At 39.4% G+C, this 19,858-nt stretch overlaps 1 protein-coding gene across 10 annotated transcripts in view; it reads left to right on the top strand.

Annotated features, from left to right (window-relative positions):
- The window catches only part of ABLIM1 (actin binding LIM protein 1), a 195,800-nt gene that overhangs the window by 65,516 nt on the left and 110,426 nt on the right, over nt 1-19,858 (top strand). Inside the window, exon 1 of one of the 10 annotated variants that reach the window (XM_071749477.1) lies at nt 7,549-7,864. The exons of the other annotated variants lie outside the window; for them this stretch is intronic. Within the exon in view, the coding sequence (XP_071605578.1) occupies nt 7,849-7,864 (16 nt within the window). The 5' untranslated portion in view covers nt 7,549-7,848. Of the gene's footprint in view, nt 1-7,548; nt 7,865-19,858 lie in introns of those variants that run through there. 10 annotated transcript variants of the gene reach the window in all.

Below are 19,858 nucleotides of genomic sequence, written 5' to 3'. Positions count from 1 at the left end.
TCTATCTGATTAAAACTTCCTCTCCTGTGTCCGTCATTTGCAGTTGTATAACCTTGGTATTTTAATCAAACAATCCAGACAGAAATGCAGTCCCCTTCCTGGGCAGGGCTGTAGCAGGACAGCAGGTGTGGCTTCTCCTCCTCTGCTTCATGTGCAAGAGGAGCCCCTCATCCCTTTTTGTGTCCAGGAGGTGACCAGAACCACCACAGCAGGCAGGAAAGCTACAGGTAAAGCTGAACTGGAAGCTGGTTTCAAGCCAAAGGAGTTCTAGCATTTCTGCTGCCAGGTAAAGTACCATTGGCACTGGGATGGGAAAAGAGAAGTAGAAATTGCTTTTTTTTCCTCTCTGGAAGTGGTTCCGTGGGCCTCCTCTACGTATGGAAAAAGTGAAATAGTGGGAAAACTTCAGAGCAGAGAGAAGGGGGTAGGAAATGGCTGTCCTTACTCACTCCAACTTTGACTTTGGGGCATGGAGACAGTTGAAGAGGAGAGAGGAGATTCATATATGGCCTTTTGCCTTCCTTCATCCACTCCCACACACCTCTGATGTGCTGTTTGAGGAGGGGATGAATACTGATAGCTGATGGCTCCTTCTTTATGTCTGAGAGGTGGAGATATCACTAACAAGGCTTTTGTATACAGGGGCCAAAAAGGGGCTTTTAGTTTGAGAGCATGATAGATGTTGGTAGACCTCTTGAGGGATTTTTTTCATTAAAAGGGCAAATAGTTCATGGGAGGACAAGGGATAAAAGGGAAGCAGCTATGGTCTTCACGCAGGTGAAGCACACAAGGTGCAGCTGGGAGGGAATCAAGACAGTGTTAGAATAGGAGATTGTGATTACATTTTTTGCCTTATTCTGCTTTTGAATTTTCAATTACTTTTCTTTTCAAGACTGTGTTTTTACACTGGGATGCAGAAACGCTGTTGTCCCAAGAAATGTTTATCACTGATTTGTTACCACATGAATGAGGCGGTGGAACTGTCTGTGCAGTTTTCAAAGTAAAACACAGAAGCAGTAAACTGTAAAATGCAAAAATATAAACTTAGCTTATCAGTATGCATCAGTACTGGGATGAGTCAATATTATTCGTTTATTTTGAAGCTGGCAAGCTCTCCTTAAAATAAGTGACTCTTTCCTGTGGAACAGAGGCAATAAGCCGCCCAGTTTGATGTAAACTAACTGTAAGCAAACTTTCTTGTGAAGCAGCAGCAGCAAAATAGCTTTTGTAGTTATCTTTTAAAAATTCCCTTTGGTGCAAAAGTTGGGATCAGTTATACCTGTTCTGTTATTAATATCAATTTGTTGTATGGTTGCTTAATATTTTGTGTGGTGATGCTACTATGGAAACAACGACAAATCATTTAAAAGGGATGTATGTATGTATGTAATTTTTTACATGGTGGAACAGATAAAATCATGCTAGCAGGTAAAATCAGAGTCACTAACAGAGAAGTTCCAGAAGCTGGACAGAGGTGTTAAAAAAATCATTTGTTGCAAAAGCTTGTTTAAATATGTTAATATTACACCATATAGCCAAATCATATGTCCTTGGAAAGTATATTTTTATCTTTTGAGGTCCTTTGTTGCTAATTTGATGGGACACTGGGCTGGGAAATGGCTGTTGGGACTGAGGTACATTTGCAGGATGGATTTCAGTACCTTTTTTTTTTTTTTAGAGTCCTGTTTATAGTTTAATATGGACTTAGAAGAAAAGGAACTTGTCACTTGCTATAGTGAAAATTTATTAGTCCAGTTTAAATGTAAGGTGTCCTGCATCCACATGCTGCACTGCCTCATCTTCAAGGATCATGGACTTTCACTGTTGCACATTTTACTGTTAGCTGTATTGCTAAGACATACATTGGAGATTAATGTGTACTGAGATGCTTTGTCATGTCTCTTGAGACTGCAAAACAATTACTTTTTTCTTTACTCTGCCAATTAACTGATGGGCAGGAAGCTGCTTCAGTCTGGTGGTTCATGGACCTCTCATGGAGAAGCTCTTAAGACCAGGGAGTCTTCCCTGCATTCCTGCTGAATTCACTGAGCCCCAAACTCCCAAGACAGGCTGTGGGGGTTATTCTGCAGAGTTAATCCAATTCTGGAGTGGATTACCAATATCAAATCTCCTTAGCCTTAGGCATACACAATAAGAAATGACACTTGCATATATGCTTTGCTGTTGGATTCCTGTCCCCATGCATGTTGTTTGCAGTTTCTGGCAGTAATTGTGGTTACTGTCAGCAATGGGTACAGACAGTACACTCAGCAGCAGCATCACTGGTTTGTGATCATGATTTTGCTGGGAAAATTTAATTTATAGCAGGTCAACAGTGAGGATTTTATGATAAACTTGGTATTTAAAAAAAACTAAGCTAATGTTTCTACAGCATATTAGTGTAGTATATCAGTTCAGTGTCAGGTATGTGGACACAGTGTAAAAGTTCACACAGGTGTTAAGAAAGCATGATCTCCTTTCTAAGGATTAGCAATAACATAGGCAGTTGGGGAGCCAGTTGTTATATCAATAATGTAAATGTATGTTCAGAGGTAAATGTGCATACCTACAATCAGAAAATTACCCAGCAGGAAGCTTTGTATGTTTATTGGGGCCACTGCAAAATAGTGTAATGTAACCATCCTTTCTCATTTGTTTCTCAGAATAAGATGCTCTGGAAGTTTCAGGTGCTTTTTACATAAGCATGTGTGTTACAGGCTTCTTAAAGTTAAAGCAAAGCCAAGTGTCCTTGTTTCCTTATTTTCCCTTCCAATGAATTAGACATTACTCTGACTGTTTTATCTGTATTTTGCAGACTACCACTGCCATGCAAAATAGCAGCCTACTAAGAAAATCCATCTCACAAGAACCTCAGAAAACAAAATTTTGTTTTAAGAAATCCGGATGTCTTAATAGTTCGAAACCTGAGAATTTTTTTATTCCTGAGGAGTCTAATTTGAAAGAATATTACATAATTTTATTTAAAAAGCACTAAGCCCCCAAATTGTGGCAGGTCCTAAGGAACACGCTACGTATTATGTTGAATCAGGTGTTGTGTTTGGTAAATTTTAATGTACTCTGAAAGAATGATGACACATGATTGCAAGCACCAGTATTACAGACCAGTTCTATTCAAAATAGCATGACACAGGCTAGAAAGAAAAGCCCAGTACAGCAGGAAAGTTGTAGTAGGGCCTTATTTGCTTGAGGATCAGCCTTATCAGTAGGATAACATGATTATCCCAGGCTGTATGTTTGCAGGATGAGTATGTCCTAAGGAAGAGCTGTGTTTCTCTCTTGTATGCTCCTCCAGACTGTTAAAAAGTTGTGATAGGGCAACACAGAGGGTCTGAGGTGTTGAGGTCAGTCTATGGGGCCTTCATAGCTCCTTAAAATTCTGGTGGTTCCACAGATGGCAGTGTGGTGAGGAGATGGGGTGAAGAAGAGGTTGGCAGGCTGATACTGGTGTTCTGCCTCAGTATGAAGTCATTACAGAGCAGAAGCTCTGGGGAGGAGATGGAAAGACTGTAGGATGACTGCCATAAGGGAACTTTGCCTGCAGCTTCTCTCAGTAGATTTACTGAGAAGTACTGTATGAGTCTCAAGAGACAACAGAGCAACGTGAGCAAGAGCAGCTTTACTGAGCACCTTGTGGTTTTCTTCAGAAATGAGCACCCAGCTATTCAGACCTAGCGTGGGGGATAGTTTCATCAGGTACAGGCTGAGTCCTGCTCACTTGTGAGTTGGGGTGAATCTGAAAAACTCCAATGACATAATCAGCTTTGTCCAAATCTTCTGCCTGCCTTCTCTTGTACAAGAGGCTTTAGGAAGCACCCACTGACTGAGATGTTTTCAAAAGATGGAAAATGTGTCAGTTGTCTCAGTGGCTGAAGGTGAAGCCTCAGAGGATTAGATTGCTGAACATTCCCTGCTCCAAGAGGGACAGAAACCAGGGAATACTCAATTGCATGGCTTTTCAGAATGCTAAAACTGGAAACTCTGTGCTTGCCCATCAGGGTACTGGGACCACTGCAGGGTCAAAGGTCTTTCACAAGATATCTCTTCTTGATACTATGGTTTTCCCTCTGAGCAGCAGTCAGATTTAAATCAGGATAACAGAGCAGGTCATCTTTTCTTCTAAAGCATGAAGGAGTGGGATTTTCTTCTTGGAGAAGAGAGAATTTTGCAACATGACATAATCAAGACTATTGAAATTCTGGCTCTAAATTGCCTTAAGCTTAACAGGGTTAAGCTGGGGAAGCCTCTGGCAGACTTTCTTGTCAAAGCTGTGGCAGGCTTTTTGCTGGAAGCCAAATACATTAAACTGAGGGTATTTTCCTGGATGTTATTTACAGAATTATTTTTCTCATTTCCCTTTCCATTTATTAGCAGACTCTTTACTTCCTTGGTTGCTGAACAAGAGGTGTTGGTCAGTTTTGGGTAAATTGTATAAAACTTTTGCACTGGTACTTTTAAGTCATGGTCTCACCTGTGAAGAATCAGAACAAGATACAAATTGGGAAGTCAGCTTTAAAAATGAGAATAACAAATCTTAAATCATGGCTAAACTGCTTAGTATCTTACATGCACTTTTTCAATATTTATTAAGGTACAAGAAAAAGCAAAACGACCTGGTTTAACTTCTTCGCTTTGTGGGGTGATGTCACTGTGGCTCTCATGCCTCTTGCTGAATGCACAGGGTATTTTTCACCAAAAAATAGAAACAACAAAAGCAGGTTGTTGCTTTCCTTTAAAATTTACACTTCTAACTAGCAATAAATACCAGAATTTTCTAGAATTTACATCTATTCCTCTTTCATATCCAGATTAGGGTATTTGAGTAGATTGTGTATTGTAAAACAGTGTCAACTTTAGTCTTCAGGCTTAAACCAATTCTTAGTAAAACAGAAAAACATCCTGATGTAAAAAGATTTTATTTGCAGTATCAACATCTGCTCTTTGTATCTTTTTTGTTCAGGAGCAAATTAAATTTGACTTCTGAATCTCCAGTATAATTTACTGCTGTCTGCATTTTAAAATCTATTTTTATGTGCATGCTGTAGTCTAACAATGCAGCTTTCCATGGCTGAAGGACATGAGGAAAGGCTTCTCTTCAGCTATGGGTGGGATGAGATACAGCAGTGCTAATCTCTAGCACATGTGAAAAATGGAGGTACTGAACTCGGAGAACAGAAAGTCCAGATACTGGCAGGCAGACTCTGTGTCAGCAGCTGCTGGAAAAAAGAAAACAAAACAAAAAGAATGATGAATGATAAATGATAATCAGTGCAAAGCCTTTGAGGGGTGTCTGAGTATCACAGGAAGGGGTTAAAGGTATCCATGCCTTTGTGTCCGTAGACTCTGCTCTGCACATCAGATCAAATATTTATGAATGAAGGTCAGATGTGCCCCTTTCAGAAGGCTGTCCCCTGACTGTTTACAAAATACTGTTTGGAAAAGAGCACACAGGCTCTGAGAGTAACTCAGGCTGAGTTACAACCTGAATATCTTTAATGTGTCAGAAAAGTAACATGATGGATTATGCCTCAGTGTTGGGGTTCAGCCCAGCTCCCCAGTTGAGCCTCTACTGCTATTAATAGCATCACACTGAGTCATAGGGGGAAGAATGTCAGACTGCCTGGGCTGTACTTCTCTTACACATTATACTGCTAACAATAGAAAGAGCTAGCCTAGATTTGTAGGAATAGAATAACTATTTTTTTTCCACGCATGTGCCTGAATCTCTGTCTCTTTCTCTCTTTGTTATTTATTTATTAAAGAATGTCATCGAATAAGAGAGATCTTTTGGGTGGCAGAGACAGACTGGCTTGTTTCATTTCTTTGTATTGGCCTGTTTGCCATTTATAGAAAGCATTTAGAATTTATTTAATGCAAATATTTTAACTCTGCATGTATGCTATGATTTTTTTTATTAATTTTTTCACAGCAGGTATCAGCCATCTGCTTCTCTCTGGCTGATGCCTACAGCTTGTTTCTTTACATTAGTTTCTCTCCCTACATACAGAGCACCAAAAAGGAATTCCCTTGTGGAGGTGTGAGCTGCAGTTCAAATCCAACCCTCAAGTCCAACTCTGGGCTGGGTGTACGTTTTGCTTTAAGGGTAAATGTAGTTGCATCTCCATGTTTTAACCTAAAGCACCTTTTGCACTGAATTATTGTCAAGTTGAAACTATAGCCCAATGGATCTGCCCATAATACTTAGAAATCTCTACATGTGACCCAGTTCTTTACTATCAAGGTCCCCTCTGTATTTGGCAAGTCCACTCACTTCCCTTTCTCATTTTCTCCACCTTTATGCCACAATTACTAAAACTGTCCAAGCAAAAGTGTGATAGGATAGGTTTGTATCAGTGAAGTCTCTGGTAACAAGCTAAAACGAGGAATGAAGTAATTTATAAATTAGAAATAAGTGGCATAAAGCTGTAGTGACAGCAGTTGCCAAAAATCTTCATACTGGAGGAATGTATTAAAAACAATACATGTTAAGTGGTTTTGAATAGGTATTCTGACTTTTTTTTAATCATATTTCCAATCTTTTCTTCATAAAAGTATGCTTATGAAAGGAAAGCTTTGGTTCTCACCTGACTCTGACCTGAATCTTTTAATGGAAAGCAAATATTCTGAATCTTGTTCTAAGATGATGAGACTTAGCAGTATTGTAAAGGGTTGACTTGTTTGTTTTTTTTAATATTGGATTACTGGCCAGGTTCACTTAGTTTTACTTACCTAGACTACTTTCCAGGGTTTAGTGCCTGGAAAACCATAATTTGGAAGGTCAGTTTGATGCTCATATTCAGCACTGGTGTTTTGTGTTTTGGGGATTGTGTTGAGGGGTGAAATTCACACTTAAGTGCTATGGTTTATGAACACTTCTTTCTGCTCAGTTCTGTGAGTGCTTGTGGCCATCATCTCAAAAGGAGTAATGTAAAAAGTTGTAGATTATAATTTATTTGCTGTTGCAGAATAGAGCACTTATCTTGAATCAAGCAAAAACTTAATCTGTGGTACTCCCTGGCTCTGCTTCTGAACCCAGGTGCTCACTGGGTGGTGACAGTTCTCATTTCTGTAATTTTGTGGGGTTTTTTTGTTATTTTAGGTTGTGAATAGAGCCAGTATTCCCAGTCTGTACAGGTTGTGTTGCTCTCTTCTATACCATGGTCATAAGGCACTGAGAGACTATTTATTAGCATGTTTTCTGGTCTTGGTAACTGATAGCAGCTTTGGGGTCAAACCAGGGATGGATAACAGTGCTCACCACAGAAAAACCACTGTGCTGCAACCTGCTTCAGCCCTTGCCCATGTTTATCTTCTATTCCCCCTCTTGATCCTCCCTCAGTTTGAGTAAATGGAATAATACTCAAATACCACTTCAGCTGTGGCTGCTGGAACAGCTCTTCTCTCCAACATCTTTTCCCTTGCAGTCATCCAGGAGCAAATGACATCAGCAGCTCAGTTCTGCAGAGGAATGTAAGGTGGTGTCAGGGGCTGGAGATGAGGGAATGAGGACTGCTGGAATTCAGCATTTGTTCTGCAGCAGCAGCTGGGGTTGGTTGTTCCAGTGCAAGGGGCAGAGTCCACAAGCAGGGTATGAGCTGCAGGAAAAGACCACACTGGAAGAACAACACAAGAAGGCAGTGAGGAGCAGTTGGAGCTGATCAGTTCTGGGAAATCTAACTGAGGAAGATAATTATCTGGAATAAGCTGCTTTTTTTGTTTTGTTTTGTTTTGTTTTAATCCATCTCGGCTGAACGCTGCTGGAAGAGAGGTTGTGTTTAAATTACTTCAGCTAATTCTTGCTGCTTCCACTACAAAGAAAATTTGTTTGCCATGGTGAAAGAAAAAGGTAATTATATTTACAGATAAGCTGGAGCTGAAATGACCCAAATCACCTGAGGTTTAAACCTTCAAGTTTAAAATGAAATGTGCTTTGACTGACAGTTGCTGTTTTGCTCTCTATAGGGGTGAAGTGCCAAAACCTGCAGTGGATTGCATTGATTTCCTTTATATCCATTTTAACAAGGGTAGATCTGAAGCACACCTAATTTAGAGTCTTTGCACAGCTGGGTTCAGTCTGTTCCTAAATATTTGGGGTTTTTTTTTCTTTGTGTGATTTAACCCAGATTTGCTGTCAATTGTTTTTACCTGCATTTCCCACAGTCCAAAGAGCTTTGACCACTGAAGCAGTTACCTTAGAATTTTAAAGCATTTCTAATGAAAAAAATGGATGATGTGATATTTTGCTTGAAGTTTGAATTTTGCAGCAGTAAATTAGATATCAGTTCCAATTACCTATAAATAACCCTTTAAGCCTCCTACCAAAGTGTTTACTCGTCAAAGAATTGATTGTGGGATCTTCCCTTACAGTAATAGTGGTCTGTAGAATTTATTGCATTATGAAGATGTAAAATATTTTCTGAATTGTGTTTTAATAGTGGATTGTGTGTTATTTTGTAGCATGATGTTATCACAGAGAGATTTAGACTTAGTCTGTGTTTTTTGAAGTGGAGGTTCTGTGCTCTTTGCTTTTCTGAGGGTTTAGTAAAATATAATGTGGGGTAAAATCAAACTAGAGAAGAAACAGTAATAAGAGTGATGTTGAGCAAGAGTCAGCACTTTTTCAAATCTGAACACCCACATTAGGTTGTTTTTAATGCTGTAAATTAAATAAATTGAGTAAATTTAGCTTCATATATGTTTAGATTGAAGAGAGCAGGACAAATGCTTTGATAGCCTGCCCATAGTATGTCAGAAGTACCAAGAGAGTTACAGGCATAACCATGATACAGCCCACTGATAATTTTTTGTTGATGAAAAGCACTGACCCATCATAAACAGTAGTGGCTGACAAGAGATCCATTATTTCAGATTTACAGCATCATTTGATAATGTCAGGGGCAAACTGTCAGTAAGCCAGACCTGGGATGGCTTCAGTAGCAGTTTCACCCCAAATCCTCAAAAGTGTGTTTCAGAATAATTTGAATCAACTATGCCACACGTTTGGTTTTTTTTTTTCCAGAAAAAAAAGTTTTATCATTCAGTTTATCATATTTGTATCTTAAGATACATATTGAAATGGTGATGATGATTTTTTCCAAATCCATATAAAACATGTAGCCCTTTTAGCTGTGCATGCAATTTTGATCCTTTGATACATTTCTGCTCCCCATGCAGCTGATGCTTAGTGGGCTGTGCTCCCTGTGTTACGTGGGGCTTCACTTTAGAAGTTCTCTGTAAATACAAGATTAGCATCTTACACCATGAAATACTATATGAAAATTAAAATAAATCCATCATTTTTTGTAAAAAATGCAAGAGAGAAAACCTACAGTAGTCGTAAAGGTTGTCAGTAAATGGTTGAAAAATGTGCAAAACACTTCAGTTTGAATTGCTTCTTGATGTTGGGTATATTTTCTGTACACACAGCTTCTGGACTAAAACAACTAAATGCCACCTTGAATTTTATTCTTCAGTTACTGATATTTCAAATCCCATGGATGCAGAGTAAGACCAGGATAGTACTTCTTTCATACTTTCCTTTTCTACATTATTACTCTCAAATAATTTCCCCAACAATGTTTTTATTCATCTGCTTCTTCCTTGCTTGCTTTTTTCTTTATTTTTCCTTTTGTTTTTTCCTTTTCCCTTTTGTCTTTTCCTTTTCCCTTTTGTCTTTTCCTTTTCCCTTTTGTCTTTTCCTTTTCCCTTTTGTTTTTCCTTTTCCCTTTTGTTTTTCCTTTTCCCTTTTGTTTTTCCTTTTCCCTTTTGTTTTTCCTGTTCCCTTTTGTTTTTCCTTTTCCCTTTTGTTTTTCCTTTTCCCTTTTGTTTTCCCTTTTCCCTTTTCCCTTTTCCCTTTTCCCTTTTCCCTTTTCCCTTTTCCCTTTTCCCTTTTCCCTTTTCCCTTTTCCCTTTTCCCTTTTCCCTTTTCCCTTTTCCCTTTTCCCTTTTCCCTTTTCCCTTTTCCCTTTTCCCTTTTCCCTTTTCCCTTTTCCCTTTTTCCCTTTTCCCTTTTCCCTTTTCCCTTTTCCCTTTTCCCTTTTCCCTTTTCCCTTTTCCCTTTTCCCTTTTCCCTTTTCCCTTTTCCCTTTTCCCTTTTCCCTTTTCCCTTTTCCCTTTTCCCTTTTCCCTTTTCCCTTTTCCTTTTTCCCTTTTTCCTTTTTCCCTTTTCCCTTTTCCCTTTTCCCTTTTCCCTTTTCCCTTTTCCCTTTTCCCTTTTCCCTTTTCCCTTTTCCCTTTTCCCTTTTCCCTTTTCCCTTTTCCCTTTTCCCTTTTCCCTTTCTCTTTTTTTCTTTTCCTTTTCCCTTTTTTTCTTTTCCCTTTTGTTTTTTCCTCTTCCCTTTTGTTTTTTCCTCTTCCCTTTTGTTTTTTCCTCTTCCCTTTTGTTTTTTCCTCTTCCCTTTTGTTTTTTCCTCTTCCCTTTTGTTTTTTCCTCTTCCCTTTTGTTTTTTCCTTTTCCCTTTTGTTTTTTCTTTTTTTCTTTTCCCTTTTCCCTTTTGTTTTTTCCTTTTTCTTTCTTTCTTTTTTCTCTTTTTCTTTTTTTTCTTTTTTTTTTTTCCTTTTCATTCTTTCATCAAGAGGTTAGGAATCATTGCTAGCTTGAAGCTGCTGCCAGTATCACTCCCTCACTCCCTGTAGTGCTCCACTTGCAAAACTCAGGTCAGTGGAGTCCAGCTGGTGCCCTCCCTTCCAGCCACTGCCTGAGCTGCTGTTTGCACAACCTGCAGATGCTTTCAGCCCAGTGCCAGTTCACAAATCTGTTAGGGAGGCACTGGAGGGACTGGTTGGTTGCAGCTAGAAAAATGGGATTCCGATTCACTGAATTGCAAACTGGTTAGTAACAGTTTTTAGCAAATTATCATGCTTCATTATGCTCATATTGTGGAATGATTTCAGTGTCTGCCTGGTCTTTTCATACACAAAAAGAAATCCTGAGGCCAGGGCGTTTTCTGCTGACACCAAATGGTGCTTCCTAAATTCTGTCTGACTGATACCACGTTTCCATGGCTCTGACTTTGTACTTATCTCTTTCCAATTATGAGCCCCTATTATCTGGTTACTTATTCAAATTACTGTACCATGTTGCATCTGTCTTGTTAATCTCTTCTGCAAATTAGTGCCCATATTGAATAATCTGCATTCTTAGACCCTCTATATTGAAGTCCATGTTTGAGTTGTGAGCCTGCTCGTCACATTGCTGGATCATACAGGTGTTGTATCTTCTTTCTTACCTGCATTTGTTCACATAAGCTGGGGATTTAGTCCTGATTCTTGATTTCTTGACCAGCTGATAAGACCATCATAGTCTTCTACCTGTAGTCTGTGAAACCTATTAGGAATCAGCTGTGTATCTGATGAGCTCTTGGAGTGGATGACACATGGGCAAACCTGGGAAAGTGGATTAGATTGGGATTCAGGCCAAATTCCTCTGTGCCTGGAAGAGTAAGAGGAGGAAAGGTTGAAGATTGTTTGGATTAAGAAAGCAGGTACAGAGGCTCTGTGGTTTCTGTTCTTCACATGGTGTTTCTGTTGAAGGGTGAGTGATGGCACCGACCAGGTCCCAAGGGGCACTAAGCTGGATCATGTTCCCATGTTCTCACATTGACTCTGTGGGTGTTCAGCTGGTGCTGGCAACACAGAAAATGTGGTTCACCAAAATGTTGACAACATTTCCTGTGCAATTGGGTCCATGGTCAGTCTTGCAGAGAGATTTAGATCTTTTCTTTTTCTTCATGGTTTTGATAAAGCACAATACTTACACCCTTTAAGGTTATGACCAAGAGGAATTTCTATGCTTGCAGTAGCTCCAGTCTTCCATTCATATCACCCAGGAGCAATGAGTCCGCAAAGCAGCTGTAGTCTGATTTTTTCTTTTGATGCAAACTGCTTTAGATGGGATTGTCCTTGAAGAGCATGCCAAATGTTACCTGTGTGTTAATTTCAAGGTATTCTTGATCTGGAAGACCATCACTCCAGTGCCCTGTGTATTTGCAGTCTTCACATTTTTTCTCCCTGTGAATCCAGAAACTTTTAAATAACGAAATTTGAGTCCTGACACTGTCTCAATGTCAGGGTTGTTAATGTTACATAGGCTTTATCTGAACTCATGACTTCGGAACTTTTAACCCCAGGTGACCTGGGAAAGTCTCCAAGTTTGTTGCTTTTGGAGCACATGACAGGATTATGCAATCACACGTTGGCAGGGGGAGGACTGGGAAGATTTATTTTTCTTTTTGCTTCACTTTATTTAGTTTCAAATTAAGTTCTGCTTGATGGTTTGCTTTTGGGGCTGAGAATTCAGGGTTTATGTTTTGATAAAGTCAATGTGCTACCTTGTATAAGCCAGAGAAATGTCACTTTATAACTATGCATAGTGGTATATATTTTATATATATGCATAAAAGAGACCTCACTTGTAGCTACAGTACTAAACTATGGAACAGTTCTATGTTAGCAACTTAAGGTGACCTTGGGAAAGTAATTTGATCTCTCCTTGTGTTAATCTGTAAAATGAGGATAAGAACATTCCTCTTGTCTGCCTTGATTATTTGAATTAGAGGTCTTTGAAGCAGGGAGTTTCTTTTGCTTCATTTCACAGCTATGACAAGGAAATCTTAGTCTTGGGATTTAACTACTTGCACAGAAAAAGAAATAAAATCCAGTGGTATGTGAATATTTTATAAACATCTTATTTCTTAAGACAAAGCAACTGTAAAGGATTTACGTTTTCATTGGCAAATTCATGGTGTGGCTTCTTTTGTACTTTCCCCTTCTAAATTTATTTTTAATATTAGGTTTCAAGTTGCAGTTCTGTTGTGCAGCATTGATACTGAGAGGAAAAAAAAATAAAAAAGGAGATGCAAGCTCAGGCACTGTATGTTTGCTGTAGGCTTTTTAATTTTTAAATAGCACTTAATTCACACAAGGTTATGAATATTCAAATCCAGAAAGTCAGGCAACACAGTGAGCAGTCCTGCCATGCCTAATGGCTTCCCGTGTTTCCCACTAGTGAAATTCCATACATTCCTTGCATCCCAGCTTTGTTTAGGAGCCAGTTCTCTGATTATATAATGGCAGCTATTTTTTTTATTGAGAAATGAGAGAACTTTTGCTGTTCATCTCACTTGAAATGAGGACATGGTGGTTTTAGTAATTGAATTTGAGATGGTGGAGTTAATGGGTTCAGACAGCAGTAGAAGCTGTTAAGCTATTTTCCTCCATCTGAAACAGTGGGAGTTGTTGGCTCCTTTTTTCTTACTCAGTTATTTCACCATAGGTTCCTCTGCAGGCCACAGTTTTGGAGTTGTACCTCCTCCTGAGTTTCTTCTCTGTTGCCTCTGCCCTGTAGGGCACCTACTCTGCTCTAGAATTTCTCCTAACCTACTGACCCTCCTGCCCTGGCATAATTTCTCTTTCTCTCTTACCCTGCTTTGGTGTATCTCCTGCATTTGCATTGTCTCCTGTATCTTCCCCTTTTTCCAGCATCCCTACTGCTTGGGCATCTCTTTTGCATCTCTACCAACTGTCCCTCCAATGTTTACAGCCTTTTAAAATTTTTTTCTTTCTTTGTATGTATCTGCTTTTGCAGAGGTACTGGGTGCTCCTCTGGCTTTCTTTTGGTGCACCATGGGTCCATTTTATCCATTGCTGAGCTGGTTGGGATCAACTGTGACCAGCCCAGTGGAGTGGTCTTGTGTGGACTTCCTACACAAGTCACCACTGTAAGACCCTAAGTACCTCATTGTTCTCAAGTGAACAGTGATAGGACTGGAGGAAATGGCCTCAAGTTACACCAGGAGAGGTTTAGACAACATAGGAGGGAGAATTTATTTACCCAGAGAGTAGTTTTGGAATGGGCTGCCTGGGGAAGTGGTGGAAGCACCATCCCTGGAAGTATTTAAAAACCAGGTAGATGAGGCACTTCAGGACATGGTTCAGTGGGTGTTACAGATCTTGGTACATGTATTTTACTGGGGGAGGGACTGGGATATTGACAGTTGGATGTGGTGATCTTAGAGGTTTTTCCCAACTGTGGCAATTCTGTGTTTCTGTGAAGGCCCTGCTGGTTATACTGAGTACAAGGGAGTAGACTACAAATTATGTTCATAGGTTCCTTGGGCAAGAATTCAGCAGGTAAGGCTTTTAAAGGTGGTCTTGGCCTAGTGAAATCGTGTGTGTTTAACATATGTTAAGTTGCCCAAAGAAATATTTTTCCAAAGGGTAGGGAGGAAGCTTTGTAGGAAAGAACTTGCAGGTTAGGAGGGCAATTTGGCCTGCCACTGTAGGAGGGTCAGTGCTTTTTGGGAAAAATAACTTATGCCAAGGGAAAAGACCAAGTTTCACTAATCAAAATGTACCATGTCCTTTTGGGTGGGAAAGACTAAGGAATAGATTTCTTCATTTCTGGGGGTAATCCATAACTAATTTTAAGAGGGTTATTCATAACAAAGTTGGTTTTCTACTTGGAGAGCAGTCAGTATCCCCCAAAGGATGATTAATCCTTCCCATCACTGAGCCTGGATAGCTTTCAGGCTGACTGGGGATCTGCCTGGGGAGAACATTCAGGGACTGTGTTAAGCCTATTCTGCTCAGCAGACTATCTTGTTGAGTCTAATTGAATCACTGGGATTTAAAGCTAAGTAAGTGCTTGAGTGTTGTCTCAAATCAGACTCAGGTTTTCAAGGCTTTGTGATATTTTTGCAGCAGAGTTGTGGATTTTATTAATGGTATCATTCTGTGTTGTACATTAGCTGTGGTTTTGTGTAAGAGAGAATGAGGGGGGAAAACCCTGTCTTTTAAATGGGCTTTAACATAAAGTTTAATAAATGTGGAAATGGTAGATGCCTTGTGTAGGTCCATTATGTGTGTGTCATCTCTTATGTTCCTTGTGGGTAGGAAAACAGAAGCAAGAAAGCTGAGGAATCTCCTGAAAGCTGCAAATCCCAGAATGTTAGGGGCTGGGAGAGCAAATGCTAAAATAAGGGTCAAACCAAGTAATGCCAGCTGCTCAGAACTGCAATGTTGTTCTTTAGGCCTAGTAGACAAGGATCTGTCAGCAGGATAGCTCTCTGATTCCCAGTGCTGTTAGCACTTGTTCAGTATCACAGATGTTAGTATAATAAATATGGCAGGATCACAGAACATTGTATTAATTTATGATCTGGTACAGAGGAGGATCTTAGAATTTTATCAGATGAAAGAAGTGATCCAAACCCAACTGCAGCCTTGTAGAACAGGGAGAGTTGTCTTTTATTACTGCTGGGTCAAACAAGAATCAGTAAGTAGCTTGTCTGTTCAAATAAGCAGTTGCATTTGTTGGTTTTGTTTTGGTTTTATTCTCTCCAAAGGTGTCTCAAAACAGGATTTGATGGATAGCAGAGCATCTACTTGCTATCCAGCACTTGAAGTGCTAGCCAGAGGAACAGCCTGCATTCAGGGGCAGTGCTGGATAGTTTCTGTGATAGTCTGTTTACCATATTATATAAAAAACTTGTAGACTTTCAGACCACGCTGTTGTTTAGTATTGAAATAATATAGGTCAAGGAATTGACTTCTACACTGCAAATGTCTGTAAGGTCTGGGTGCCAAGATGGGCAATGACATTAGGACAGAGCCTCTGAAATGCCTGGTTTATCAGCTCTCTAGGCAAGAAACTGTCCTCCTGGGAGTCAGGTTGTTATGTTCATGAATGTGCCTGTCTGGTTTCAGTTTGAGTCTGTGTATTTTAGTCCTTAGGAAAGCCTAAAATGAGGGCAGTACTGAATGATGGGCATTTAGAAGAACTTTGAGTGGATGGAAAATTCTAAGTAGGGAGAACAAAGCTTCAATGTTTTAAAACCAATGACTAAGGACAGGTCTCTGCAAGGGTCTTGTATAAAACCTATGGTGAGATTGCTGGTGGTACCAGGGAGGGAGATTTTACTACAGATTCTGTTTTAAAAGATTATCACAGGACTGTTTCTGTGCAGGCTTTCCCCTGTTTTTCATGCACACATCAAACTGCAACAGCCATAAATCATTAGGGAAATACCAAAAGGTATCTGTCTTATAAAGGCCAGTGGTCCTCCTCAGATAATCTCAGGGTCAACAAAAAGATTGGTTCTTAAAATTAGCATTTTTGTACTGACTTGCCTCAGAAGGGAGGCAAAAAACTAATTCCTTTCACTGTATGGAATACTTTTGGCAACCACAAAAAGGAAGCATAGGGAAACTGTCACTAGAATTTGTTGCTTCTGACCAAAATCCCCAGGTGGGTTGCTGCTAAGGTAGCAAAGAGGCCTGTTTGACATTGGGATGCTATAATGGGTAACTGCCATTCATCAGTAAGAGTTTCTCTGCTGTCTGGAAAAAGCAATTGCTTTTTCTGCCAACTTCAGCATCTTTGTTTCATGCAGCCTTGAGGACCCTCGAGGATTTGCAGTGAATAATTTGATGCTTCTTTTTCTTAATATTTTCTTGAGTAATATTATGATATGGATATCAAGTGATGTGTATGAGATTGTTGTTCAGGGTACTCTTAGGAGCTCTTGAATTTCTAATTACCCGTGTCCTTTGCTAGGAAAAAACCCACCCCAGAAAATGTTCTGAAATAGTGACTGGGTGTTCCTGTGTACAGTGGGTGTGTTGAAGGCATGAGTGAAGATGATTTTACTGCTTACAAGGCTGATAAACAGATGCTGCATGAGATTTTAAATATGCAAAATATGTCCTTAGTGTGATCCTTCAGCTCTTCAGTAAGGAGTTTTGAAGGGAGAAATGACTGTCTTGAAATATTGTCCCCTACTAAGTCAGCTGTGTAAGTAGATGCAGAGAACTTTCAAAGGAGTGATGAAGATCAATAAGGGCTTTCACAGAACATTAGATAAGACAGTCTGGGCTCACTGTCTTTTTATCACCAATTCCTATCATGATCTTTTTAATGAAAAATTACTCTGTACTAATGTAGAAATATGGCAGACTAAATTGACTTCATAATTCTTCTCTTTGGTTTGCTAACCACTAACCAGTAATCCATCTGTTAACAATGCTGTTGAGTAATGCAATTTTAGATTCAAAGACTGGCTTAGCTTATTTAACATTTATTTCAACATCATCTGTTTCTCAGCACGTCTTAGCTTGCTGCATACTTCATTGTAGGATTAGTGCCTTTTCATTACTGAAAATAAAACTGCCTGTTGCTTTCCCTGTTTGAGCTTAGAACAACTCCTGATCATACTCAGCTATCATTGTGTTTATGGCAACTCTTTGAAAGGTTTATAATTTTTCTTAGTAATCATCATCTGAGATCTGTCATGTAAAAAAATATAAATGGAATAATTTTGTCAAGTTCTTCTGTTTCTACTAATGGTAGAAAGGTATGGGCAGACGTGGTGGAAGTTGTTGCTCAGCACAGGAAAGATAGTGCTGCTACTGTTCTAGAGAATGGGAAATTCTTCTAAATACATTCTCTGGTGCTTTTGTGTTGAGAACAGCATCAGTAATACTGCTGCAGCTTAACAGGGCTGTAGAGCTGAGTTTGTAATGTGGTGTGTTTGCATCTGACAAGCTGAGAAAGTGCTCAGGTTCTTGGGTTTGAAATAAGAGCAGAACATCCCAAGGTAGTCAGGCATAAGTACTTACTGAAAACCAGGAAGATTTCTGTTTTGTCACCCAGAAGCTATGAAAACAGTACACTAAGATTATAAAGCAACAGAATCTGTGGTGTAATCCTCAGTGTGTTCAGATAAGGTTATAACCCTTAAGTAAATGCAACCAAATTTTCTTAATTTCTCCTTCACTATCCAAAAGCATGGCAAACTGGATCCATCAAGCACATTTATTTTAATCACAGAACAATCACAGATTCATTCTATCACACATTTATTTAAATATATGTTGTAGAATGGGATCACTTTTCAGATGGGATCAAGCAGGTGCTGGCATTTAAATGTTATTCTTAATACTGAAGCATTCATATGCATAAATCTTAATGAAGCTGAGGCCTTAGGCCCTGAGCTTGCAGGCTGCTCTGTGGATAATTAATTCCACTATCAAACCTCTACATAGCACAAGGGGGATGGGAGGAAAACAGAAAACAGCAGGCAAAATACAGAGAAAATAAGCTTATTTGTAGATGTGTCCTAAAACTATGACACTATTTGAAACTTTTTTTTTTTCCTTGTTTATTTTGGGTTATTACCTGACACTTGTTTCATTGTTTTTATTCTTTGTTAGCTGCATCAACTCTGTCCATGAGTTTTGCATGCTTACAACTATTTAGAAAAGTATTTAAATACTGGCTTTCTTATTTTAAAATTGTATACAATTAATCTTTTTTTTTTTTTAAAAATTGATTTCTGGCACTGAAATCTTGGCATTTTATTTTCATGCAAATTATGTTTGAAATCTTTACTTATGACATTTTGTCAGGTGTTTGTCTTGTGACCTACCCTAACCTATCATCCAGGTTTAACTGGTTAAACTTATGTCTTTAAAGCTTATTTTTCCTTTTAAATTATATCAGTCAAGGTAGCAACAGATCCCATTTCTAGCCTGGATATGTGCCTTGTCCTCTGGGTCGTGTTTTGTGAAGATATTTTAGTTGCTACAGTACCTGCCAGGGGTGTGCAGCCTGGTGTGGAGACAACTGACACAAATCTGTTCATTACTGTCTTGTGGGCAGCCCCCAGCTCTGCCCATTAGGTTCTGCTTTGTGGACAGAAACCACTGTTGGGCTCTTTTTATTCTAGCTCAAGAACTGAGGCTGAGAAGCATGTACTATGATCACTATAAGTGGTCAGGAAACTTGAGAAAACTCTCAGTTTTTCTTAGGTCTTCTCTTTGTTAAACAAGTAGAGAATAAAACCAGAGACAGATGACTGGGGGTAAGGACTGTGTAAGAAATCAGTGCTGATTTCACATGCATCTTTATGTGACTTTCTGACATCATTCAGCTATCTTTCCTGCTCTCCCCTACTTGCTAAGCTCCATCTTTCATCCCACCATCACCCCCCCAAAAAAGAAAAGGTGTAAGTTAATATGAGGAAGAGGTGGTGGTGCCTTGCCCTGTCAGTATGAATGCATTGGCCCAGCTCTTGTGGATGTGTGTACCATGCATGACCATGATATTCTGAGTGCTTCTGTGATCCTGTTTGAATCTCCTCTTTTCAGCAGCAGGCTAAATGTAAGAAAATAATAATAATTTTATGGAAAATATCAGACACCTTTTAGATATGGTAAATAACCACAAGTTCAATATTTCTATGGGTTTTTTTTTTGCCCAAAATAGATACTCCAGTTATATGTAGACAGCAAAAAGTAGTTTTAAGACAAATTGACACACTGTAAGAGTAAAACATAGAAATTCACAGGAAAGAGAGTTTAAAAATCATTCTTCAGATATCATTTGAATGGCAATAGCATGAGAAAGCTGCAGACTAGGATTTTGCCTCAGGCTTTTTCATAGACACGAAGGCTTGCAGCTCACTAGGATCTTTTTATGGGAGTGCCTCCTCCTGGGGTACCCTGGAATTCCCAAAGGTCCCTGCCTGATTCCCAGGGCTTGTGACTGCAGTAACTTCTTTATCTGTCTCTGACAGCTGGGAGGTTTGATTTCAGTCTCAGTCACTGTTTGGTCACCTTAGCTGATAGGGTTCTTACAGATTTTAAGATTAAAGAACTGAGCCAGCAGATAAGCAAAATGACACTGCATTTTTTCATCCCTGATTTTAGTAGGTATTTCAGTAACTCCTCAAGACTCTTCTGCACTGGGTTTTTATGAAAGAGAAATTCCCCAGAGAGGGTACAGGCTATAGACAGACAGGCTTCACAAACCAGAGGTCACGGACATTCACCCCTGCAGGGG

This window comes from Heliangelus exortis, chromosome 7, assembly GCF_036169615.1.
Source record: "Heliangelus exortis chromosome 7, bHelExo1.hap1, whole genome shotgun sequence".
In the NCBI taxonomy this organism is placed as follows: Eukaryota; Metazoa; Chordata; class Aves; order Apodiformes; family Trochilidae; genus Heliangelus; species Heliangelus exortis.
Note: the sequence above shows the minus strand (reverse complement) of the source record. Positions and strands in the feature narration are given on the sequence as shown.